The sequence below is a fragment of the Pogoniulus pusillus genome, chromosome 5 (assembly GCF_015220805.1).
Source record: "Pogoniulus pusillus isolate bPogPus1 chromosome 5, bPogPus1.pri, whole genome shotgun sequence".
NCBI classification, from domain to species: Eukaryota; Metazoa; Chordata; class Aves; order Piciformes; family Lybiidae; genus Pogoniulus; species Pogoniulus pusillus.
In genome coordinates, this window is record NC_087268.1 from 39,631,219 (window position 1) to 39,658,795 (window position 27,577).

The 27,577-nt window shown below is 41.1% G+C and overlaps 2 protein-coding genes across 2 annotated transcripts in view; one reads left to right on the forward strand and one right to left on the reverse strand.

Annotated features, from left to right (window-relative positions):
• UBAC2 (UBA domain containing 2) overlaps positions 1–27,010 on the reverse strand; it is a 108,738-nt gene extending 81,728 nt beyond the window's left edge. The window contains exons 1-4 of the mRNA XM_064143850.1: positions 26,780–27,010; positions 15,570–15,697; positions 9,893–10,012; positions 9,364–9,470 (exon numbers count right to left, since the gene is read on the reverse strand). Of these exons, the coding sequence (XP_063999920.1) occupies positions 9,364–9,470; positions 9,893–10,012; positions 15,570–15,697; positions 26,780–26,810 (386 nt within the window). The 5' untranslated portion in view covers positions 26,811–27,010. The remainder of the gene's footprint in view (positions 1–9,363; positions 9,471–9,892; positions 10,013–15,569; positions 15,698–26,779) is intronic.
• On the forward strand, positions 6,849–7,814 carry GPR18 (G protein-coupled receptor 18). Its single transcript, XM_064144040.1, has one exon. It carries the CDS (start codon positions 6,849–6,851, stop codon positions 7,812–7,814), a length of 966 nt encoding a protein of 321 aa, XP_064000110.1.
• Positions 27,011–27,577: the final 567 nt, after the last annotated feature.

The window sequence follows — 27,577 nt, forward strand, 5'->3', positions numbered from 1 at the left end:
CAACACATATGGGAATAAAAAATGAAGCACGATTTCATCAAGGTTGAGAACAGCAACCCAAAACTACATGTAAACTCACCCACAAGACACTGGTAAGTTAATAAACTGACACATGGGAAGTTGCTTCCTGCATCACTGGTGCACTGGACTGATTCAGTTATTTCTTTTCAAGAAGTCCAAAAGATGGAAATGTTCAGAAGAACACAAGCTCAAGCCTGCTCCTTACCAAACTGAAGTGAAGAGTGGTCCTTCTGCCTTTCTGCATGGAGAACTTCTCTGTATAATCTGCACAAAGCTTGCATTACACAGTAAGCAGAGAGGCAAAACAGTTTGTGCATCATGACTAAACCACTGAAAGACCAAGTAGCACATTACTCCTGCAAATGCACAACATGAAGACAGTATCTTCAGTGCTGCACTTCGACATTGTGGCAGTCAAACTCATTTCTTCTAAGGCTTAATGCCAGTTAGTGAATAACAGACCACGTGTAATAAAACCACAAGGGCATACTACCTTATTCTCAGACATGAAGCACATTGGCTTAGCTTTTAACTATTCAAAACCTTCAACACAACATAACTAAAATTATCTTTAGTCCCTGAACTTCAGAACAACAAAATAAGACCCCGGAAGGAAACAGCATATTTATTTCAGTAAACGCTAGAGTGCTTAAAGTACTCACCCATCTGAGGGAAACCAATGCAACACACTCATTTCTAGCTGATAAACAGTACAGAAGAAGAACAAAAATGGTCAGGTGCTTCCTACAACAGAAACTAAAGCACCAGAGGAATGCAGCACAGCAGCACAGCTCATTGTCTTTCACAAACCACAACCCAGCTTTTCACTTGGGTGTTCACATCCAAATGTCTATCACCCTGCAGCTGCAGCAAGCCTGAACACCTGCACAGAACAAGCACACGCTCGCTGGCAGTGCAAATGCTGGTGCCATACAGAGCTGGTCCCTCCATGCTCAGGAGGAAAGCCTTTCAGCCTGGCAGCAGCAGAGTAGTTTGGCTGCCTTTTCTCCATCAGGCAGACTGTGGAAAGCCTGAGTGACAGCAGAACACAGTTTGACATGTATATGCTATGGCAAACCAGATGGAAAGCTAACCTGCCAGTAAACTCAACCAAGCTGCTGTTATCCACCTCTGTAAACTATTCCAGCTGCTCTCACAAGGTATGACCTTCTGTAGGGTCAAGAAACCAGGCAGCCTCTTCAGACAAAATGAGTCACAGCTATAAAACCTTACCCTTCCGACCCCCCCAGGAAGACAGCAAGCCAAGAGGCAGTGCACAGCATATAACTTTTCCGATTCCAGGCTCAACATCTGCCTGGTTTCGATCCAAACCCAGAACTGCTTTTGTACTCCTTTAGCTAAAGAGGCACCATCTATCCACTTGCTTAAGTACATGCACTGCACAATTCAGATGAGAAAGGACCTCCAGACACCCAAAGGTTATTTTTACCAAAATAAAGTAGTCTTGCTTAGGATAGTTCAAAAGCCTCATTATTCTCTTCCAGGAGCCACAGACTCATTTTTAAACCTTTAAAAACATATATGACTGTCCTGGTTTCAGCTGGGATAGAGCTAATTTTTCTTCTTACAATGGCATTGAATTTCAATGAGCTTTCATTGAACTTCATACAGTAGGAGTGATTCACCCTGCTGAAGCACGCTTCAGAGTTGTTTGGCTAAATGATAAAACCACTGGAGAGAGTTTAGTACTGCATTTAAGAGGTCTGTGAAACGATCCAAAAATTAAGTTTGGTATTAGGGCACCTAAACAAGAAAGACCAAATAATTCTCTACACACTAAAACCCATACCCACATTCCTCTGTGACTATTTCACCCATTAGAGTGATGTAAGCAAATACCTACACACTACCACAAACCCATTCCAGTTGAGACAAATTACCTGACTACAACAGAGAGGGTGTATCTCAGAGAAGCTATCTTTAGCACTGAAAATCACCTTCCTACACTACTTTTACAGCCAGTGAAGAAGATGTCCCCACAAACAAACCTAAATCTAGCTACATATGAACTACAGGCCTTGCTGCTTCTGGCACCACAGGCAAATACTGGCAAATTCTTGACTGCATGCCAGGAAGACGCTGCAACATTATGGTACTGTCCTCAATATACCTTTCTCCTTCAGTTTTGAGGGGTAGAGGAAAAGAGGTACCCAATTCTCCATATTCTGCTTCAGTGTCCCAAAGATGACCCATCAGAGACTCGGAGCTTAGTGAGTACTTTACAAAGAAATTGGAATGATACCCTTCTCTGAATGGCTATTTCAAAGCTTGGGTCTCTTCCACTTCGACAAAGATAAAACATAGGCAGTCTTCTTTACCTGCTCCTCTTTGTGAATACTCTCATCCTAACAAAGATGTCTGTTGCAGTGACACAGATCCTCAATTCAAGAGAGGTGTTGAGATACTGAAACGTGTCCAGAGAAGGGAGATGAAGCTGGTGAGAGGCCTGGAACACAGCCCTGTGAGGAGCGGCTGAGGGAGCTGGGGGTGTTTAGCCTGGAGAAGAGAAGGCTCAGGGGGGACCTCATTGCTGTCTACAACTACCTGAAGGGAGGCTGGAGCCAGGTGGGGGTTGATCTCTTTTCCCAGGCAACCAGCAACAGAACAAGGGGACACAGTCTCAAGTTGTGCCGGGGGAGGTCTAGGCTGGATGTTAGGAGGAAGTTCTTCACAGAGAGAGTGATTGGCATTGGAATGGGCTGCCCAGGGAGGTGGTGGAGGCACCGTCCCTGGAAGTGTTCAAGAAAAGCCTGGATGAGGCACTTAGTGCCATGGCCTAGTTGACTGGACAGGGCTGGGTGATAGGTTGGATTGGATGATCTTGGAGGTCTCTTCCAACCTGGTTGATTCTATGATTCTATCAGAAACCTCTCATCATACAGCATTGCTCTTCAAGGCTCTTAAGCAGGAATGTTATTGTTTTACACAGCAAATAAAATGTTGAAATATTGCCACTTTGATAGTAAAATATGCTACACAGAGTGTATAAGCAAGCTGTGCATTCAAGTGAATCAAACTTCTCATTTCAAATGTAGCAAGTTGCTATCACTTTCAGACTGACTACTGTCCAAGGCAATGTAAGTAAAATGGGGATTTCCACCAAAAAAATACTACGCTTTATAGAAAATCAATTACTTTGTGCTTCTATTAGGAACTTCTGCAGAACCAAGATGCATGTTCTTGCAGAAACCACTGTATGTAAACATTGATCACAAAAGATGCTTTTGTTACACCATAAGCATTTTTAAATGTATTTTTTAAAGATTCATAGTACAACAGCCTAGTTTGACCACACTGGAAATAATGCAAAAGCTTGTCTATTAAAGGTGCTAGAAATACCACTTCACAGACACTACACTCATGTGAAAAAATAACTTTCAAGCATGACCAATGAAAGAGCTAAGCAGATAGATTACATCATTGTTTCCTGCCCATGAAGAGGAGTTATTTTAGTTTAAGTGAAGCTGAGCAGAGAAGCGGAAGTCTAAACCTGCTACATACTCAGGGTTACTAAAGGAGCATCTCTGAAGAAACTTTGCAGTGCACAAAAAGTGAGTAATAATTCATGCTAACAAAGTAACTTGGATGGTTATGTATATTGCTAAGATAAACTTCTTTCTTCAGAAGCTGAACGTGGGAATTAATTATAGAACTAATGAAAAGGTATTTATTTCTTTAATGCACTTTCAAGGTATTGACAGCATTCTATAAATAGCATTTAAAGCAAAATAATTGCATTTTAAAAGCAAACTGTCACCAATACCATTGTTTATTATTTTTAACAGTAAATTTAAAAATATGTGATAGATAAAAGCATTTGAAAGTATGTTACTGCTAAAGGAAAGAAGCTGTTTTCAACAAAAAACCCCAGATCTTCTTTCTTGGTCTCTGCTTCACTGAAAGCCATGTCCTTCTCAGGGATATGTGTGCAAATATAAGGGAGAGCCAAAGAAAAAGTGGGAATTGGGAACAGAGGTACACAATCCTTTAAATGAAGTCACTGTTGGCTACCTCATAGTAAGAAATTGGAGGCAAAGGTGTAATCCTGGGTTTGTTCTGAAAGTCTTTACTTTCATACGCAGCACTGAGATGGGCTTCACAATTCACATCAGACATTTAGGACCTGAGCTATTATTAGAAACTTAGAGTGATAAAACATACTGACCGCATCACAGTAATGGCTCAGAATTAACACAGAACAGACATCCAAAACCAAGTGACTCTAGGGTCTCTTCAGAAAGTGCTTTAATTAATGCTAGTAAGCATTCCCTTTATGAAAAATGGCAACTGGGGCAAACCCATACACTCGGGCACCTGAAGGTCTGCACAGGCTGACATCAAGTTATCAACCTGAACTCTATGTAGACAAATACTGATGAAAATGGAGAACACCTGCCTTCATGTATAAATGCAAATCAGTAACTAAACACCTTTAATAAAAACCCCTCACTGTTTTTTACCTACATAAATGTTACTTTTTAGATCCTTGAAAATTAAATTCAGAAGAAATATCCAGTTATAACGCAGACACGCATTCAAATCCACAAAGCCTGGGAACAGTGTCTTCAACAACTAAACAATGCACAACTGCAGCCTTTTGTTACAGGATGTCCATTCTATGATATATCTGAAACTAGCACAAACTTGAAATAACCATCAAACAAGCTATGGAACAACTGGCTATCTTGATAGAAGCTCATGCCAAACTTGGCTTCCTCTCTTCCCATCTGAATGAGGCACTTAGTGCCATGGTCTAGTTAACTGGATAGGGCTGGGTGCTAGGTTGGACTGGATGACCTAGGAGGTCTCTTCCAACCTGGTTGATTCTATGATTCTATGATTTTTTTTTATGATCAACACCAGCCTTCTGGCTATTCTGGAAACAGGACTTTAAAAAAAAAAAACCAATTACAGGCACTGCAAGTGCAAAGGAGAGAAGAGCAAAACCAACACCAAAATGTTTGTTAACATTAATCTATAAAAAGTGAATTCTACTGCCTGACCTATGCATTACTACTCAATTCACCTGCTAAATCAGTTGAGATCTTCAGACAGGTAGCAATGCATTATGTCACACACAACCACTAGAGCAAGAGATGTAAAAACAGAACAAAAGAGGAAAAAAAAAACAAGCAAAACAAAATAATGAAAATGTGTGAAGGTGGTCAGGGAATATTAAGCAATATTTGGACAATGTCATGCAACAATAATGGAAGTAGAACAGTATGTCAGAGTATCTTAAGAGTGCTACAAGCATGTGCTACAATATTCTTTTATTTAAGCATATGCCATTGTGTGAATAACACTAAAATTAACTCTTTAATATTGTTAATGTTAGTGTTATTCACACAACATATTTTAAAGGCATTCATATAGATGCTCTCTGGTTTTTTTTTTGACCAGTATTATATGCATAGCTTTTTCCAAGCAAAACATAAATTTACATGTTCTAACAATCTGATCAGAGAACTTATTTTTGAGGCAAGAGTTTAGGGCCAGATGTTTGAATGCTTTTCTTTTTTTTTTTAATAGCTGTAACATGGAGAATTGTAAGAAATTCAGAAGTCCAAGCCTGGAATTTCAAAGCAGAAACTAAAATGACACATTCAGTAGTTGTACTTAAGTTAGTTGCTCCATGGATACTCTTCTCAAAGGTAGTCTGTGTTTGCCAGCGTCAAGCCAGGACACCACATTAATAAACACTGGTTTAATTCTGTGTATATTCCTACACCACAGAAAAAAAATACCTGGTAAAATCAGAGTAAAAGCATAAACCAGAGGAGCAGTAATAATAAGTTTTTTTTTTATGTATTCTCCACTTTTGGAAATAAAATACACAGGAACTATTTACTCTTCTGCTCTGGAGGACAGTTTTGGTTCCTAAATGATAATGTAGAAGTTATTTGGCTTGCTGTCACAAATGGGAAGATCAGACAGATTAACTCATTCTTTCCTCCTCCTCTTCACAAAGCTGCCACAGGGCTGGGTAAAAAGTCAAAGAGAATGAACCTTCCCATGCAAAGTCAAGAAACTGTGATCACAGCAATAGCCAGGAAATCAAGTGGGTGCAAGTGAACCAACGTGCCCATCCAAACATTGGGTAAGGTCTGCCATCCTCAAGTGTCTCCCAAGTAAACCAGAGGACAATGTCTTTCAGCTCTCATAATCTATTTCTGCATAATGACACTTCAGATGTCCACTCCTATGATCAAGAAGATGAGAGAAGTAATCTAACTGTGGTCTGAAGCAGTTGGCTACCAATGAACAACTTTTTCCTCCAACAAATAGTGCAAATGTAGGGCCTGGTTGGAGACTGCACTGCTTCCCATTTAATTTTTTTTTATAAAAAGGAAGTCTATCAAGCTATTAATCTCATTCATATGTCAGGTAATTAGTTTGGATACCTTGGGATTAAATATTGCATTAGAAGCTATGCAGCTATCAAGATAGCTTTGCAGTGTCTTTCACAAGTGACAGCATGTACTTACTCTTTTGGGAGCTAAATAGTTCCTACACAAATAAAATGCAAAGTCAGTACTTCACTTTGCATATCCAAACGTCACTACATGTCAGGCTTACTTAATTCTTTTCATAACTAGCTTTAGTCATTATTTTTTCAAGATGGATAACTTGAAGAAATTATTAATTATTAAGAAAATAACTCTCCTGCCTCAATTACAGCTGTTTCAATCTAATTATGAGCTACTGAAGCACACTCAGTGAGCTGGTCAATATTGACTTTTTGATTTTATCTATTTTTAGGGTATTTATGAAGTGCAACAACTGTCTCTAAATTCAATTAAAATATGACACCTGGAAATCACCACCCTGAAGAATACCGAATTGCATCACTGGTTTTCTACAGTTTTGTATTCACAGTGGGATTACTGGTGAACGCCACTGCACTATGGGTATTCAGCTGCACTACCAAGAAGAGAACTACTATAACCATATATATGATGAATGTGGCATTACTTGACATCATTTTTATATTTTCCTTGCCTTTTCGAATCATCTACCACGGGAAAGAAATCTGGCCCTTTGGAGATACCTTCTGTCGGATTATCAGTGCTTTCACCGTATTTTATCCAGCCATTGCACTGTGGTTACTCACTTTTATAAGTGTAGACAGATTTATGGCTATTGTCCAGCCCAAACATGTCAAAGAACTTAAAAATACCAAAAAGGCTGTGATGGTTTGCATTGGAATCTGGACAATGACCCTCGCAACAACGTCCCCATTGCTGTTTTTACAATCCGATCCAGACACAGCCTCGAATTTCACCACCTGCATCAAAATGCTTGATATCATCCATTTAAAGGAAGTAAATACACTGAACTTTTCTCGTTTGATTTTTTTCTTTTTGACTCCCTTGTTTATCATGATGGGGTGTTATTTAGTCATTATTTACAATTTTATCCACGGCAAGACTTCTAAACTGAAGCCTAAGGCCAAGGAGAGATCCATAAGAATTATAGTTACTCTGATTGCTCAAGTACTTGTTTGCTTTGTACCCTTCCACATTTGTTTTGCTTTATTGATGCTGCAAGATGAAAATACAACTTACAATCCCTGGGCAGCCTTTACCACCTTTCTCATGAATCTCAGTACATGCTTGGATGTGATACTGTACTATATTGTTTCTAAGCAATTTCAGGCAAGGGTCATCAGTGTAATGCTCTATCGCAACTACCTTAGAAGCGTGCGCAGGAAAAGTTTTCGAACTGGAAGTGTAAGATCACTCAGCAATATGAACAGTGAAATGATATAAAAAGAGACCAAAAAAAAAAAGTCAGGGGACTTCTAGGATGGAAACAAGTGATTCTTTTTCTGAATTCTAGCACTGAGACTACACTGAAGAATGTTCTATAGAGAGAAGTAACAGGCACATTTGTTGCACTGTATGACAGAACAGAATAATTGCACTTCTTTACATTTGCTTGACAGCTTTTGTAAATGAACTAAAAATGAAATGAACTAAAAACCCATTGTCAGTATCAAATTTTGCAATGCTTTTGTCATCTCAAAAGATTATGAATCTTTTCAGACATGAAAAAGTGACTGTGAGTATAACAAAGCAAACAACACTTAAGAACTGTGATGCGATATATATATTAATTCTTTATATTTGCACAACCAAATGCTCCTGAAACTCTCACACATCTAAAATTAACTTCATTCCCCCAAGATCGATGTTAACAAGCCTTAAAAACACTTATACATCATTCAACAAAATATTTCTTTAATGCAGATCCTTTTTTACTGACAACATTATGTAGTCACAGACAAAAATACTGAAAGGTATAATAGTCAAAGTACTTATTAGTTCCCTGTGAGTATGATGTATACATTTATTACACCCTATTCTTGCACAAAGTATATGAAAATATTGAATTTTTCCAAACATGCCAGCAGCTTATGTCCCAGCAATGAACTTAAAAGTAGCAAACATGACAAGTAACTGTAGTACTATTCAAGTATTCAACTCCTTTTGAATACTCCCATGCTACAAAAAAATATGTCTTTATAATGTCAAACATATGATTTTTCTCCCTTATTAAATCAGACCTGAGCTTCTTTCAAGAGACACAGTAAGAAGGAAGAAACAGAAGAAAGGCTAATATGGTCTTTAATATAAAAAATCTATCTCCAAGAGCTTTTGTTACCTCAGAGTGTATATGAGTCTGATATCACCTGTTAGACAATTAACAACAAAGACTCTGCAAGATGTGTGGCTCAACTGTGATATGTCTATCTCTTCTTAAGTGCAGAAATCTCAAAAATAGGTTATGTGAAACTGAATCACTAGTTAATTAATAAAAAGGATTGAAGAATTCTTAAGAACCTCAAATTCAAGCACTAAATGGATTAACATGCTCTAACATTCAATTTTTGAAACACAGCCAGATGAAATACATACAACTGCATGTGCATTTCAAAGTGAGCAAAAGATATGCCTTACAGCTGTGCTGTCTTTGTGATTCAAGAAAGAAACTGGCACCAGCTTGATTTCAGACGATATTGAATTGAACAAAACCAAATACAGCAGTGATTTGTGCATGGCAAACCGTGTTTCTATCATGCTGACACTTGGGGCTACAAGTAATTTATAATTATAAATTAATTAACCACAGATCACAACCAGAAAACTAATGTTTGAAAATATAATAGCTGTGTCAAGAACCTTTACACTGTAGTTCAAAAGGAAATTAAATCCCATGTGAAGGGATACACAATGAAAGAATTTTTAAACTGAAACTTCACAGAATAATGCCTTCAAACTATTAGCTAAAATAACCAATCAATTAGAAATTACTTACAAACCAGAAGGCAAGCTGTTGATGGTGATGCCAAATATATACTGAGCAGCTTCTACAAGGAGAAGATCAAACAATGCTGAGAGCATCCAAGCACCCAGTAAAAATGACTGGAAAGAAAAAGTTTAATTTTAATTAATTCAACAGTTCAAAAATAAGGTTTTGATGTATCAATAAAAGGGGAAAAAAGGAAACTACTATAATTCATTTAAGACAAATAAAATCTCTAACACAATGTGATTCTAGATCTAAATGGCTAGAAACTGAAGAATGAAAAGTTAAATTTGTCACTAAAACTCAAGTCTTGTAATTTTCAGCCAATGCAGCCTCAAACTTGAATTAGAGTAATCAACTGACTGCAAGAAACTATCAATATCAATTCAGATTTGTGGAAACCAAATTATCTTTAAAACTCTTTAACATATATTTATATACAAGATGTTAGTAAAAACACTGCAATGTTAATCCAAGACTACGAGGTTCTAAACAGCTTAGAAAACAGTTTGCTAAAACAAATGTAACTGGAACTTACTGAAAATTTTCTGCTGCCATATCTTCTTTCAAATATTCTAAAGTTGTAAATGAGCAGACTGCTACAGAATGTGTCTTTCAAATCAAGACATACTGTTCTCCCGCATATAAGTCTCCAAACCTAAAATGTTAAAGGTCACCGCATTAAGTGTCTCTTACTTCAAGGAAATGCTCTACAGAATGCAGTGCATTTAAGGAGGGAAATAAAGTGAGTACAATGTTACAGAAACTTCAAGAAATCTGTTCAAAAATAAAATATTGTCAAGGAAGAAGTCTACCTGCTGAAATAAATCTACAATGGAAACGAAGGCGAGTCAAATGCATTTTTATGTCCCTAGTTTGCAGTTTCTCTCTACCAAGCTGGACAATTCTGAAAAATAGGTAATTTTCAAAGTCACCTCCAGATATCAACTAGTCCAGTGTCCTGTTCCAAAAGGATATAAATGAGATCAGCTTGCCTGGAGCCATGTCAAGCTGAGTCTTGAACACTTCCAAGGATGAAAGTTCTGCAACCTGTCTGAGAAACCTGTGCCAGTGCTTGGCTACCTCATGGTTTAAATCAAATTCTTACAGTCAGGCAGAATTTCCCATGTCCTGCCTTGCACCCTCTACTTTTTGCACTACCTCAGAGCACCTGCAATCTAGCTCCAGATTTTCCATTGATTCTGACCACATACTTGTAGACAGCAACAATGAGTCTCCTCCTTGCTCTCTCTTCCTAAGGCAGGGCAGACCCAGTTCTCTCAGCCTTTTCTTGTCTGTTCCATGCTCCAAACCTCAGGCTCTCTTGGTGGATCAACCCCACTGCATCCATATCTTTCCTGTATTTATCTGAGAACTTCTGTGACTAACGTAGAGCATTGTGTTAAGTAGAGGAAGAAGACCACTCATCTCAAATTAACTGGTCACACTCTCACTAATATGGTCCAGAAGATGGTTGGCCTTCTTGGCTGCAAGAACACACTGCTGACTCCTGCTGTATGCTAAAATTCATGGTGTTTCTCTGCAGAGTGGCTTCCCAAGCACTTGTCTCACCCAGTCTGTATTGTTGTAGGCTAGGGTTATTCCATCTCAGACACAGGACATTTCAGTTCATGAAGTTCTTATCAGTCCATTTCTTGGACTAAATAGCAGCCCTGCCTTCTAAGACACTGACCATTCCCACTGATTTTTATCCACCTACAAACTTGCTTGAATCACACATTATCCCATCATCCAGGTCACTAATGAAGACATTAAACAGTACTGGTCCTAGTATTAATCTCTGAGGAGCTTTCCCCTAATGAAAACTTGCCAATTAGACTTTGCACTGACCATAATTCCATTGAGAGTCCAACTAACTTTCCACCTATCTTCTTATCCTGTTGTTTAGTACATACCTCACTGATCTGGCTTTAAAGACACAATGGAAGACTGGGTTAAAGAACTTGCTAAAGTCAAGATATGCAAAATCACTGACTCCTTTCTTGTCCACAGCACCACTTGCCTCGTGGAAGAAAGAAAGCAGTTGGTCATGCATGCTTCCTTAGAATTACAGCATGACTGAAGTAGGAAGTGACCTTTGGAGACCACCAATCTGACATCCTCACTCATAACAAAACCAACTAAGGATTGTTAAATGACTACTTCCAATCTAGTTCTAACTGTCTCCAAGGATGGCAACTACATAACTTCTCTGGGGAAAGTGTTCTTCTGTTTCATCAGTCTTACAATAAAAAAAAACAAACAAGTTTTTTCTTCAAATGGAATTTCTTGTATTTTGATTCATGGCCATTCCCTCTGGTCCTTTCGCTGGGACTGGCTCACTCTCTTCTTTGCTCCCTCCCACTGGGTATTTATACAGATTGGTAAGATCCACTCCAAGCCTTCTCTTGCACAAGCTAAGAGCCTCTCTCAGCCTCTCCTGACATACCAATTGCTCAGCCCTGACTATACTGGTGGCCCTCAGCCACCATCAGCATCATCTCAATCATTTGTGTCAGGAAGTTTCTATCAATACACTAGAGAAACCTCCTGGACTGACCACACTTCAGGATGATTATACTCTGCTGTAGGACTGACCAACAGCTTGCAGGATGGTTAAAAGTCCTCCACAAGGCCCAGAACCTGAAATCATGAGAGTTTTTTCAGATGTCTGAAGGCGGCTTCATCTACTTCTTTGTGATCAAGTGACCTGTTGTAAACACCACCACCTAAGGTGGTTGTGCTGGTTTACTCTCTAATCCTGACTCATAAACTCTCAAGTTCCTCATGTCTGAAAAGAAATCTCTGTGTGCTTCCACTGCTTTCAGATAAAGAGCAATTTTCCTCTTTGCCTGTCCCACTTAGCTTGTATCTGCCTACTACAGCAGTCCTATCACATAAGCTAACCCACTACACCCTCATGACCCCAATAAGATCACAATCCTGCAACTGCATGTGACCTTTTAATTCCTCTTATTTATTCCCTATGTAGTATGCATCAGTATAAAGACACCTCAGAGAGGTACCCACTTACACTGACTTCCCAGAAAACATATGGGAGTCTTCCACAAAATGCTGTCCTGTAGGCACTTCCTTATTTAAGTGTGTACACTTGAAGTAGGTCCTTTCTAGTTCTGTTTTCTTGATTACAAGATCTCTTCTGTTCACATCACCCTGTCTCCTTTGCTGGCTAACTCATTCTACTACTTCCTCACTTACCTGTGAAACCATCTCTCTTTTCTACACTGCTCCTGTTTTGAAGTTTTCATCACCAAGCTGACCTGCCTGTTAGCGCAGATGCTTTTGTCCCACTTGGTCAGGTGGATTCCACCTCTTCCAAGTAATCCTCCATTCTCAGAGAGAGTCCCATGGACACAAAAGGCAAAAATGTGTTGCAAACCCCAGCTGTGGAGCCAGTTGTGACCCACAAGATGCACTGAGAAATAGCTTCTAGAAGAATTTGCTCCAAGACATTCCTAGGGACCAAAGTAGTGCTGACTGGCCTGATGTTATCTAGAGACCAAAGTAAGGCTGAGTGACCTGATGTTACTTGGATTCTCCTTTCTGCCCTTCCCAAAGATTGGTGTGGTGCTTGCCTTCCTCCAGTCATTGGGTACCTCCACCTATTGCCATGATCTTTCAGAGATGCTAGAGAAAGGTCTTACAATTACATTTCCAGCTCCACTGGCATCCTTAGAAGCAATCCATCTGGATTAAGTGATCTCTAACTCTATTTTTCTAAGTGGTGGATACTGCTTTGCTTTTGCAGACTCTGCTAGGCAGCTTAGGGACCCTGGAGGAAAAACATACTAGTACAAACCAATAAATATATCTGCTTGAATACCGCAGCCTTTGGCACATCCCCATATGGGGGGGCCCTCTGCCATAATGAGGATTGGGCCCACACTCTCCTTAAGCCTTTCTTTCACTGGTGATAGAATTTAAAAAACTTTCCTTGCTGCTGTTCATCTCCCTTGCTAGTTTTCAGCTAAGTGTGGGTCTCCCTGCTCTGTTTCCTAAGCCACAGTCTGATAGGTACTCTCCCTTTCGTTGCAGTCCTAAAACCAACATGCTGCCTGAGCCTTATCTTTCTCAAGGCCTCAGTCAATGCTTCTGCCTCTAACTTCCCTAGGATTGAATAAAAAAGAAATGGGATCTCATTGTTCTAGCTGCTCCATCTAAACATGCCCAATGTTAAAATGTAGGCAGCAGTATCAGTATCACTCCTTCTGCAGGCAAACTTGTCAGGGCTGTGACCTGAAAGCTGAACATTTCATAATATACTGAACAGCTCTTGCATAGACTATAGAAAGCTAATTGCTCTTTACCTTAGCCAGCTTAAAAAATACATAGGTCTAATGTAATCTTCATTTTAAACATAGCATTTTCACTGCTCTTGAGGGTCCTCTTTAGTACTATATAGTATATATTTTGCTTTCCAAAACAATATACTCTTCTTCAACTGCATGCTTTATTTCCTATGCTTTCAACTAGCTTTAACAAGTTTTAATATCCAATATCCAAAATGCCTGTTCAGCTCCTGAAATTCTTCCATTCCATTAAACTCATCCCCACAGATCAATTTATTCTAGCAAACTTACTTCATATTCTCATCCAAATACCAGCATCAGACAGGATTTAAACAATCTGCTCTCCCTGATACCAGAGGTTCACAAATACATAGCTTATAGCTTATTCCAAAGGCTGTAACAATAAATCAAACAAGTTAAGAAAGAAAGCATTCAAACCCAAAAATTTCTCCAAGCACCACAATCAAAGTATCATAGCTTCTACAGATACTTGCAAATGTTTATGCCTGAGACACAGTGAAGACTCTTTGTTTGAATAAAACACAGCTACTAATGCTTTTCAGGAGACCAAACAATTGGAGAGGACTCCTCTAAAGACAAAGTGCAAAGCAAACAAATAAGCAAACTCCAAACCCATAAAATATCCATTTAAAACTTGAGTAGTTTCTCAGACTTTCTCCTTCTCCCCAAACACTTGGTTCTAAGACTTTTACAAGACAGGCATTGATTTCTATATTTTTGCTGCATAGCATTTGCAAGAGACTTGGAAAATGTAATCAGTGCTCTTGCAGAGCTGAAGGCCACATCATTACAATGGAATTCTTGTTCTTGACTATAAAGATCACAAACAGTGCAACAGCACAGAGTATCACTAGATATGCCTAATAATCTTTTAAGGCTGCAACCAGCACCTAGGAGGATGAAGACTCACTCTTCAGTGACAAACACATCACTGGGTGGAGATTGAGATGACCATATTGATCCTGAATGTGTATCCTGAGTATGTTACCTTATGCATCCTTTTAAAGTTACAGTTGGAAATCGCAAAAGACATTAAGCTGACTACATACTTCTTTTTGATCCGACTACAACATGTGGGGGAAAATAATTGCACAGGCATTTGCTGATCATTCTCTGTTGAGCAGCAGTTTGCCATTTCCAAAAACTAAAACAAAAAACCTCAAATCCTCACATTTTCTATCTCATTACTTCTAAATGTATTATTTCAACAATTGCAACTGATACCAGTGGATACCTAACTCAGCTGAGAACAAAATCTTACAAGATGCAATACTGTAAAATATCCTAGTTTCAACTGGAAATGAGCAAGAGTATCTAGTAAAATAAGTAAACATTCATCAGGTGATGAGGAAGTTTGTCACGCTCCTCAGCAACTTGGAATCTTCAAATTGTAAGCAGAAGTTCTATTCAAGAGGCAAATTTTAGTTTCTTGTATCTAACTACAGTAGAAGTTACCAAGTGTTAAAATAGATCATATATAATTAGTACACCTGACCTCAATAGTCCTCTTCAGACTGAAGAACTAAGCACAATAAGGAACTGACATTCATATCAAAATTGGTGTAGAATTACTCAAGCTAAATTGCACTTCGTTTACAGTCAGCTTCCAAATGCCAGTGGCTGGTAGGAAAAATGATAGTAATCAAATCAATTCCCATGCAAAAGAAAGAAGTGAAAAGCTATGTTTATTGTTTCAGATCAGTTTTTCTCATTTGTTCCAAAAAGTCATGAACTGAGGTGAAGCTAAAACAGGTTAAGAACAAGCTGGTCTACAACAGTGAACAAAGGGGAAAAAAAAACCCAGAGAAACAGATTGGAAAATAAATCACACAGAACATATTTTGCAGTCTCTTTCCCCTCCCCCCAAAATTAAGTGACTCTTACCTGAAAATCCTCTTTTATAGCTTTTAAGTTATATGCAAAGAACTTCTGATAATGTTGGAAGAGCAGAGTCAATAGAATTGAGATGGCACTTGGGACTAGTAAGAGACTCTTTGACAATGGTGCTTTATCTGAAAGACAAAAACAAATGGAAAAGCTCTTTTAGAGAAAAGTCTATCACATTTTTTAAAGTTCCATATCTAAACAGGTGATTATAAAATATAGCAGCAGTGGCACCATCTTGATTTGTTATCTTGACAACTTCTCAAGTTCTTAAGAGCCTGCAAATAAACAGGAAAAATGCACCAGCCGAGGGAAGCCTTTAGAGATATTAATGACAGTTAAAGATTAATCAGACATTTCATTTTCCAGATTCTCTCATTAAATTGCTTGGTTATAATTAAGCCTAAGCTTTCTGCATCTCTAGATTTCATGCCCTCCTATAAAGTCCTCCTGAGGTTCAATCATGTTTCAGGAAATACAACAATCGTTCTTCTTTGCTAGCAAGACATACATGCACATCTAGTTAAAACAAACACCTTTGTCTCCTTTGCATTAGGGATTAAGATTTTTTAGAGGCTATGCAGCAAGGAACCACATGAACACACATTCTGAATAAATGGATTTTCTCTTCACCATGTTTAGATACACTGATGATAGAAAGACTGAGAGAGATGAGTCTCTTCAGTTTGGTGAGGAGAAGACTAATGGATGATCTCATTAAAGTTTATAAATACATAAAGGGAGAGTGCCAAGAGGACGGAGCCAGGCTCTTCTTGGTGATGTCCAATGACAGGACAAGGAGCAATGGGTGGAAGCTGAGGCATAGGAGGTTCCACAGAAACATTAAGACGTTTTTTTTTTTCACTGTGAGGGTGACAGAACACTGGAAGAGGCTGCCCAGGGTGCTTATGGAGTCTCCTTCTCTGGAGATATTCAAAACCCACCCAGACGCATTCTTGTGTGATATGCTACAGATGACCCTGCTCTGGCAGGGGGGGTTGGGCTAGATGACCTTTTGAGGTCCCTTCCAACCCCTAACATTCTGTGATTTTACATGACGTTAATCCTCCATTCAATTGCCACAATAATTAATAATCTGTTAATTAATTAACTTCACATTTTTGAAACAGAAATTCTTTCCCCCTACTAGCACAAACTTTTTCAGATAAATAATGTATCTCCTGCAATGTTGTTGTTTTTTCCCCCAAGTGTTTCACTGTCTAATGTAGTAGCTTGCTTGACTTTTCAACAGCACATAGATCATTCTCAAGGACTGATGCAAGGTCATCAGTGAAGAAGGAACTGTCATACTGCCATGGAATATCTCATGCATTAAGACTCAAAATGACTAACAATCCCGACTAGCTACACAGACCGGAATGACTAACTGCACAATTGGGCATTCTAACACCCAAGTTAGATTCCTTACTTAGAACATAAATGCAAAGCTTAGAAAGCAAAATGCTAGTCCAGTGGACTTACAACCACATTCAGGATGGACACATGCTACCAGGTTACTGGCAGCACCCATAGAGATGTGCCCAAGGAGGAGAAAAAAACAATGCCTTTATACCACATAAAGAAAGTAGAACTGCAGGATAAAGCCTCATTTTGACCCTGAAGAGTTAAAACATAGGAAATGCTATCTTCAAAGACCTCGGAATAAATTTGCAGCCCCAGAGTGCTCCTTACGTGGCAATTCTTTCAAAGAACAGCTTGTAATAGTGCCGGTGTTGCAATACACATTCTGAGCTTCCAAGTGAGCAAACCCTGTAACAAGTAGCAGAGCATGCCTGTGCTATAACGAAGAGCGAAGAACTAACTTTCACTCCAGACCTTTGCTTCCCCCCCGGTGCAATGGAGAAGATTTCCCCTAAAATGCTCTCATAATCTCACAGACAAGTATCCCCACCACTGTGCTACCAGTGTGCAGTGTGCAGTTGATCCTAAAATGTGACATGAATAAGGAAACTACTTCTACATCTTCATATCCCTCCCCTGCACTCATTGCAAAGCACACAAATCCTCTTCTTCCACAACCTACTGCTTCTTTGGCCACCCACTTTCAAAGCACAGAGAGTTAAGGAATAGAAGTGTCTGTCACAATTGCTCAGGCAGCTGCAGCTTCAGAAGCCACCACTGTACTAATAAGAATATGAAAGTTGGGGGTAGCAGCAACAGCTACGGGTTTTAAAATGATTTCCTGTTCCCTGCCTGTTTTAACCACACACGGGTCAAGAGACCTGTTAAAGATCTGTCAATGCACGCAGTCAGACCAAACCACTGTTAAAAAGGGCTTTGGGGGGAGCAATTTCACTCCTTGTACCTCTGTTCTGGGACCAAGACTCAGACATTGACCTGGGAGAGGACCTTACTGCCAACACCAGCTGATAAGCAGCGGCTGCAGAAGTTCAAATTAGCTCAGGACATTTTTTTGTGGGGATCCTTACTTAGCTTACACCACAGCTACAGATGAAACATGCCGTGCAACAGCCTTTTTTAACAGTGTCATCTGCAAATTTCCCCAACCCTGCTGTTATGAGGCAGACACACATCTTCCCTGCAGAAAATTAACTGCTGGGGACTACCATAACGGCACAAAATATACACAAGTATTTTTTTTAATGCTGATGCACAAGATCTGTGAGTCTTTTGAACCATAAACTATGCACATCTGAATGCACATTACTTCCCAAATGCACCAATGGAGTCTGTATTTTTGGGAGGTTGTTTTTCCTGCACTAAGCCATCATGCAGACATTAATCTATTGTATTCTAAGATCCTCCCAGGAACCTGTGGCAGGTTCACAGGCAAACAGTGATGTGTTGAAAAGGTGAGAGTTTCCAAGGACTCTGCCTACTACTTTCCCTTCAGATTAACCTTTGCTACACACAAAAGATAAACATGACATCTTCTGAATGTCTGGAACCCTTGCTTGTCCTTTATTGTAATGGTCAATGAAACCCACTGTTAGACATGCAAATCTGAATACCAACCTTTAAGTGCTTCCTAGATTTCAGTGTGTGCTTTTGGGAGACTACAGACCTTACTATATCTGAAGAGTAAGATTGTCTTTCATGCATCAAGTCCTGAGCAGTGGTCAAGGACAAATGAAAACATGTCACGAAGGGAGGACTACAAGAGATACACACTCATGTAAGATTGCTTGAGGAATATGGAAGATACTAGGAGACCTGTGTGCTGACTGATAGGATGAAATTGAACCAGAGGACAATTTTTTAGAGTTTGTTCATCCTTTGAAAAACAAACAAGAAAAAAAAAAACAAACTAACCAAACAACAAGCAAACAAAAAAACCAGAGGGCCTTGAAAAAGCAGTGACAGTACTGCTTCCTGAAAATACCACGACTGAATGAAGTACTCGGGGTCAGGAAAACAGCTCTGGCCCCGGGTCTAGACACAGAGCACTGGAAGATCTTGTGTTCAGACTGTCACTTCACAGCGTACTCTGGTGGTTAATCATTGCTATACCTGCAAGTGAATGAACACGGTAAGAAGAGTGCCACTGCATGAAGTTTTCTGTCAAATGCTTGTAAATTAATGCAGAAACTGAGAGGCAAATAACATTAATGTATACATTAATACAGTCAATAAAGAAAACAAGTATGATCATGCTTTACATTTATTTCTAAGAGACCTTAGTAAGACTGTAATTAAACCAGTTGCCTACATATTCACCATTTAGAAAACTGCTAGGTTTAGCTTAAGTCACAAACTATAAAAGAATAAGAAACTATGAAAAGAAAATCAACCAACCAAACCCAAAAAAGCCTCAAAATCTTTGCTTATAAAAGGGATGCTTGAAAAGAATGTGAAGAAAAGCTGAAGTTAATAAAAAAAAAACCAAAACCATTTACCTCACTGAGCTGTCTCTTCTCCCTCCCAGCCACAGAGCATATTACCACAATTAATATACACTGTCACAAATACCAGGTATGCTTCACAATACCACCTGAAGATCCCCACGCCAGATTGAAATGAGCTGACTCTGCAGCAGCAGCAGAATAATCACATCTTTGCAACACTCAGTGCATGGCTAATCGAGAGGATGTGGCTATGCTGCTCCCAGGACTCACTGCATGGTGGCATGCTGATTACAGAATCATAGAGTGGTTTGGGTTGGAAGGGACCTCTAAAGGTCATCTAGGCCAACCCCCTGCAGTGAGCAGAGGCATCCTCTACTAGATCAGGTTGCCCAGTGCCTTGTCAAATTCGATTGTGAGTATCTCCACAATCGAATACCGCCCTGGGCAACCTGTTGCAGTGTTTTACCACCCTCACAGTAAAGAGCCTGTTCCAAACATCCAGCCTAAATCTGCTCTAATTTAAAACCATTGCCTCTTGTCCTATCACTACAGTGAGCCTTTGTAAACAGTGCCTCTGTAGCCCTTTTTATAGGCTTCCTTCACATACTGCAAAGTCACTATTAGGTTTCCCCAGAGCCTTCTCTTCTCCAAGCTGAACAACCCCAGATCCCTCAGTATGTCCTCGTAGGAGAGGTGTTCCAGCCCCTTGATTATTTTCATGGTCCTCCTCTGCACCCACATGTCCTTCCTGCACTGAGGGCTCCAGACATGGGCACAGTACTCCAGGTGAAGTCTTACCAGAGCAAGGTGACAGAATCACCTCTCTCAATTGCTGGCCACACTTTTTTTGATGTCTAGAATGCAACTGGCCTTCTGGGCTGCAAGTGTACACTGTCTGCTCATGTCCAGCTTCTTATGCATCCCAAAGTCTATTTCTGCAGGGCTGCCCTCAATTTCATCATCCCCTAGCCTGTACTGGTATCTAGGAATGCCCTGACCTAGATCTATGACCTTACGCTTTGCATTATTGAATTTCATGAGATTTCACTCAGTCCACCTCTCCAGCCTGTCCAGGTCACTGTGGATGACATCCTGTCCTTCAGGATCAGCTCCACCACTGAGTCCAGTATCATCTGCAAATTTACTGAAGGCTCTCTCAATCTCACTGTCGATATCACTGATGAAGATATTTAACAGCACTGGTCCCAATACACACCCTTGAGGGACATCACTTGTCACCTGTTTCCATCTGCACATTGAGCCACTGACCACTACCCTTTGAATGCAATCATCCAACCAATTCCTTATCCACTGGATAGTCTACCCATCGAATCCATATCTTTCCAGCTTACAGGGAAGGATGTTATGGAGGACCACGTCAAGGGCTTTACAGAATTCTGGACAGATGACATCTGTTGGTCTTTCCTTGTCCACTGATGTACTTAAACCATTGTAAAAAGCCACTGATGTGCAAGCTAATTTGTTTTCCCATATAGTAGTGTACTAAGTAATACTGTTGCACACAGAAATCTGATATATTTGATACACACTTCATATTTCCTTCAATTAATTGTACCACAAAGTATTAGCTTGCATAACTTTATTTCTTCCTGGTGCCTGTGCCCAACACAGTTCAGCCTTGCTGGTTATGCAAACAGAGGAGCCCTGCATTCCCTACTTGCCTCGGAGTTTTTAACCAATTGCTACCCCTGTACTACAAAGTTTCACAGAGAGGTGAAGATGTTAAGTCACACTAGTGGAAATGCTTGCATGTAAATTCAAAGGGCTCTACTCCCTACTTCTACAAGAAGTAGTCTGCATATAGTAGGAAAAGTTGTTAAATATTTCCCAGGTGTAGCAAGTGGATAGGCTTTAAAACATGGACTCAGATTTTATTTTTATAAAGACTAAATCATAGAATCAACCAGATTGGAAGAGACCTCCAAGATCATCCAGTCCAACCTAACACCCAATCAGACTTTTCTACTACACTCATATGCAGTACTGCAGATAGCATGAAGATGGTTGGGAGAAGATTATTACAATGTCTGCAGAAAACTTTGGTGTTGGCCTTACAGGTTTAAGCTGTTGGAAGGGCTTTTGGTGTCTTATGCTGGAAAAGTCACCCACACATCGTACTTTCCTCCTGGGATCAGGCATGTTGCTAAACATGCAGCAAATGCAGAAAGGCAGCACTGCAGTAAATCAGCCAGCCCAGTGTCAGTCTTGATGCACTCATGCTTGCCATTGCACAGCCACTGGTGCTTCAGCAGCATTCTTAACAGCACACAATTTGCTGTCAGACTGCAACGCAAGAAACTACTCTGGATGTGGTCCCACAAACCAGCTCTCGAACCTTTCTTTTGAGTCAGGTGCTGCAGCATGCTTCCTGAACACATTTTGATATTGGTTTACAAGTCAACTGGGTTAGCATCTTGCTAAGCCATTTGAGTATGCCTGTACTGTGATTCCTATTATCCAGAATAGCTGGCCTTTTTTTTTTCACATGGCAAACCAACTCCTTCCAATATTCCGGATAACAGAAACTGTTTCCCTTAACAAAAGCAAAATGTCTTTTGTCTTTTAAATGGTGTCTTTCCTTGTTTCTTGACTTCCATATCTCCCAGCTGTAACATGTAACCAGGTATGTTTACTTTAACTTCTCCTCATTCAAAGTTGTCATGCAGTGAGTAAGAATATTATCATCTCCCAACACAGTCATCGTCTGCTACATATGGCACCGCCTGTCTGGAATTCAGCATATCACTGCTAGCAAAGGATCTACTTGTCTGAACTGCCTGACATGCACCCAGTGTTTGGCCATTTGCTTGTTGCAGGGGTTTGCTTTTATACATGTCTCTTAAAACATCACTTCTCAAGAGCCTCTCTGCCTATGCATGTGATTTTAAAGATCACTGAACAGGAGAAATAGGATGGAGAATTTCTACCGGGAAACTCTTCAACTAGGATAATAAATACAAGAGAAACACTTTATGCAAGAACTCATCTTTACTGCTGTGCTCAGACACAAGACATCTCCTTAAAAAGCACATGGACAAGGTCAAGGACTTCACTACATAGGCCCTGCTATTGAAGCATTATTTACAAGAAAGTCTAAATTCAATAGATGTGATTAAACTTCTGAGGAATACATGAGGATGAAACTGTAATAAAGAACTCTCACATTTTGAATATTCCTTGAAGACAAACTTTTTCATAGAAAAAGACAGTATCATTCATCTTGCTGAACTAGAGTCAGAATGTGAAATGAACTTTTATGTGCAGCTATATCACAGTGGCACTGTCATGCTAGCACTCAGTACAGAGATGATCCATAAAGTTAGCTCAAGGTAAGTAGTACAGAAATCATTTGCACTTTGTAAAAACTAAGAAAAAAATTGTTTGTTAACCATAGTAGAGGTATATTAGCAGAAACAAAATTTGGCCATCAACCAAGTGAAGATCCATGTAGTAAAACCAGCCAGAGTGTCTATCAATTGCTACATCTAGATGGTGCTTCCTAGAATTATTTCATCGACCCACTATAAATAATGCAGCCTTACCCTGAATAATGAACAGTAACAATCAGGACAGCTACAGCAGATAAACTGACTTCAGAAAAGCTTTGCTGAGCTAAACTTAAACTGTCAGTTTTGTAGTAGTATGTCAGGGACACCTGATGATGCAAAGGCAAAATGCATTTAAACAAATCAGACAGTATTTTTGTCTAGAAACCTCGAACTGCATCTACATAGTAATCAGCACAGAAACACAGATTAACTCCTTTTACTGGTGAAGTTGCAATACTTAAGTTTTTAATTTACTCACTCAAGATTTGTTCATGCATGCAGCCAAAGGGTTTCCAAAATAAATGTTATAAATAAATTGTGCTAAAAGAAAGCAAAAGTGTCTTGCTCACACGTGTCCTAGAAACAGTATATCAGCATACTGTCAAGCAGCATTGGTCTACTGAAGTTCAGTGATCTCTTCTGCTGCATTCTGTCACAGTAAACAGTAACTTAATTGTATCAATCATACAGGGGTTTTATTTTAATTATAAACTATCTTCTCTTGAGCACACACAGTTGCCATGTCTGGGATATAATAAATGACAGAGCTGACTAGAGAATCAAAGTTCCATGATTTTTTTACAGCAATACGAATAACATATGTTAAATGCCCAAAACTTGTTATAATTAAATTATTCTGCATTGTGAGGGTTAAAGGCCAGTTTAAAACACATAGGTAGCAAGCAGCTTGAAAATATCCTAATCTTGTGTTTCCCTGTAGTACAAAAGAAGAGGTTTGTTCTCATCAAATCTTCTAAGAGATTGATTTAGTTGGGGCAATTAAAGAGGCATTAATTATAAAATATGTAGTTATTGTTTTATTTCCAGAAAGCCCCAGCCACAACTACATACAAACTAGTTAATTTTGGGTTCTAATTTGGTCAGGAAAATCTTCTCAAGGATACTTATGGGCAATTCATTCATTTGGGAGAATCAGAAAATTGGAAAAGTTTAGCCACAAAATGGCTTTGCCCCACTTACAAATAGGCAGCCTGGAGCCCTAGGGAAGGTCTGTGCTGCTCACTGCGGTGGAGTAGAAATTTCAAGATAGTCCCTGGCTCCTTTGTGGCAGTGTTGGAACTGCTCAACTGTTGAGAGGCTTCCAGATCTTCCCAGAGTGCTGGGAAAGAGGCATATGATCTCTGACCTGATTCTGGTTCCTCTTAGCATGGAGGTTTGCAGAGGGGCAGGCAATATCTCTTGCAGATGTGCAGTGAGCATGATGTGGTGGCACTTCTTGCCACATCATGAGACATTTAAATGCCTTCTCCTGGGAAAGCTGAGGCACTTAAGTTTCCAGGTAGTTCAAGCCCAAAATATCAGGGCCAAACTGTTCTGATGCACCAGGCAGAGCAGAACACATTGTCCAAGAGCAGTGAGGCAGAGGCAATTCAGTGAGGCAGAGGCATCAAGGCAGAAGCAGCTCAATTGCTTGCAACTTAGCTCAATTTATATTACTTGCCCAAGTGTAATGGCTCTTTTGGCCACAGAAATTCACCAATCAAAACGGCATTTGCAAAACTGACCATATTAGGTGAAACCAGGGCTTGCTCACCTTTATTTGGGCAAGACACTGACAAGCACCTAAACACCTGTGAGTACCTTTTTATCATTTTGAAAGGGGACATAATGGCCCAAGCCTTTGTATTCCTCCAACCCTTGCTTACCCCATCAGCAGAATGGCGGAGCAAGCCAGGACGTACTGCAACATCAGGTACTGGTTCATTAACTGCCTAAACTGTCAGATTCTGCACATCAGTAACTACAAAAAAGCTGGGGAGGGACTTTTTAGGATATCAGGGAGTGACAGGACTAGGGGGAATGGAGCAAAGCTGGAGGTGGGGAGATTCAGACTGGACGTGAGGAGAAAATTCTTCACCATGAGAGTGGTGAGAGCTTGGAATGGGTTGCCCAGGAAATGGTTGAGGCCCCATCCCTGGAGGTGTTTAAAGGCAGGCTGGATGAGGCTGTGGGCAGCCTGATCTGGGGTAGGGTGTCCCTGCCCATGGCAGGGGGGTTGGAACTAGATGATCCTTGTGGTTCCTTCCAACCCTGACTGATTCAATGATTCAAACTGAACCCTACGTACCTGTCCACTACTGCAGCGGACACATCCACTACAAAGACAGAAACAAAACTCCAAAGTTACTGGAAATCTTCAGACTTCCACAGTTTTACACTAGGTGAGCATATGTTACCTAAATCTGAGCCTCAGAAATTGTCACAGTACCTGTAGCAGTCAAATCCTATTGAGAAAAATCACTTTGGGTCAACAAGTGAGTTCAGAAAGACTGTATGTTATACCAGTTTTCCCAATGAAAACAAAAATTACACCAGTAAAACATTTACTTTTTGCATAATGGTATCTCGTCTTGGTTTTTATCCTAGCACAAATATATTTCTTATAACTGTAATTTTTCACTCATCCTTCTGATCTTGGAGAAACTTTTAAACACTGACTTTCAGCCAAATAGAAGGAGTTTTCACTTCACCTTCCTTCTCATAGGATTATACGTGGATATATCATCAAAATGTTGGTGCCCACCTATTAGTGGGCAGCGGGAATAAAAATCAGGAGCTGCGAATCAAGCACCAGTTCTAGTACCAATACCAGTGTTACTAGATCCATCTGCAAAAATGAGACTCAGCTTGATAGGATGCTGGGCCATCTCATTTAAACTACACTATCACCTGGAAAGGTTGAACCAGACAATCCTTGGGGTTCCTTCCAACCTGGCATTGTGATACTGTGAAAAACAGTCTTGCCCTCATTCAGATGCTTCAAGCAGAATAGAACTACAACTAATGTCTCTTCCTCAATGTCACTTAATCCCCCCCCCCCCCCAGTCAGAAGTTGCTTTCACAGTCAGATTTGGATTCTGTGTGGAGCATGCAGTTAGTGAGCAAAGTTCTGACTTAACATTTATCCCAGTCTGCTCTGAGGACTGCAGTGCCTAAGTCCACACCACAGTCAGCTGAGTTCGTCACGTTCACTTCTATCCGGAGAGGATTGTTTGTCATTTAAACAAGTTCAGAAGCAAGCTTCCATGTCTGTGAAGCCTGTTCAAGTAACACTGGGGGGTGAAATTATTTACAAGTGCCAAGCGTAAAAAATAAAGTTAAACACAGCCAGAAATGTATTTACTTTTTTATCTGTCTTCCCAATAAAATGGTTTACATAATAACCTTCTCTTGGGGGGGGAAAAAAAACAAAAGTTCTCTTTTCTAATACATATTTAGGCATGTAGGTCTTTATCGATGTACACACACCGACCCGGGGAAGTCAGCCCCGGGCCAGCCGCGACGAGAGGGCCGCTCCTCCTCCGCCCCGGCACCACCCCTAGCCCCGGGCCGCACCAGGCAGCAAAGCCCGCCAAGCAAAGCCCCTCGAGCGCTTCCCAAGGCACTGCTGCCACTGGAGCAGCTCCAGCTCCGGTACCGCCGGACGCGGCTCCTCACCGCAGAGGCGGACGCAGGAGACGCGGTAAAGCCCGAGTTTAAAAGCCCGGCTGAGGCCAGGCCGCGTGTGCAGAGAAGGGGCAAAGAGACCAGTGGCTGCCTCAAGGGAGGTGGCAGCACCGCGTCCAGGCCAGGCAGCATGAGCCGCTCGGTACTTCCCTCCGCGGCGCCCGCAGAGCTACCTCACTGGGTTCCTCACGGCAGTAGTGCCCCTCGCCCCAGCAGCACGGCCCCATCCCGTCCCCGGGCAGAGGGGGCCGGGCCACCCGCCGCGGGGGAAGACGCCGACACACCCCTCGCCGCCGCCCTCCCGTAGCTCCGTCCTCCCCGTAGGATATGGCGGACCGGTACTCACAAAGCCCGTTGGAGCCGGTGCTGGTGAACATGGCGCCGGCCCGGCCCGGCTCAGCCCAGCCGCGGCGGGGCCGCTGGCGGAACCCCCAGAGGCCGGGCAGACCCCAAGGAACCGCGGCGGCCCGAGGACTGCTAAGGCAGCCGCGATGGGCCAAACGTCGCCGCCAGCCGAGCAGCCGGCGCCCCCTGCCGGGTCCGCCGGGCGACAGGGGAGGGAGGCAGGGCAGGAGCCGCGCTGCTTCCCGCGTCTGCTACTGCTCGCTCGGCATTCTCGCTGCCAGCTGACCCTGGCGCTACAGTGCGAAGCCTTAGTACAAGGAGTGCCTAGTACACAGAATGTCTCCTCTTACTTAACCGGCGGTGAGACTGGGGAGGCAGGTCCCGGTAGCTCGTCCTGTCAGAGGTCGCTCGCAGTTCCGGAGGCACAGGGAAGGGCACTTCAAAGCTCGCGAATAGCTAGTCAGGGATGAAACGTAAGTTAAGCCCATGTACGTTATATATGATTAGTTCTGGCTTATAAATATGATTTAAATTTGAAATTTGTAGGTGCCTTGGATAAGCTAAGCTTGACTCTTCACACTTTGGAAAACTCTGACACCCTAGGCTCACCCTAGTTTTGGGCGTGCACAAGGCAAGTGCCTTGGGCAGAAGGGCTCTGCAGCGGGACCTTGACCGCCTGGACAGATGGGCAGAGTCCAAGGGGATGGCATTCAATAGCTCCAAGTGCAGGCTGCTGCACTTTGGCCACAACAACCCCATGCAGAGATACAGGCTGGGGTCGGAGTGGCTGGAGAGCAGC

Bases quoted from the DNA above. Each gene is read 5' to 3' on its own strand.
- GPR18 (XM_064144040.1), top strand. From the start codon at position 6,849: ATGACACCTGGAAATCACCACCCTGAAGAATACCGAATTGCATCACTG.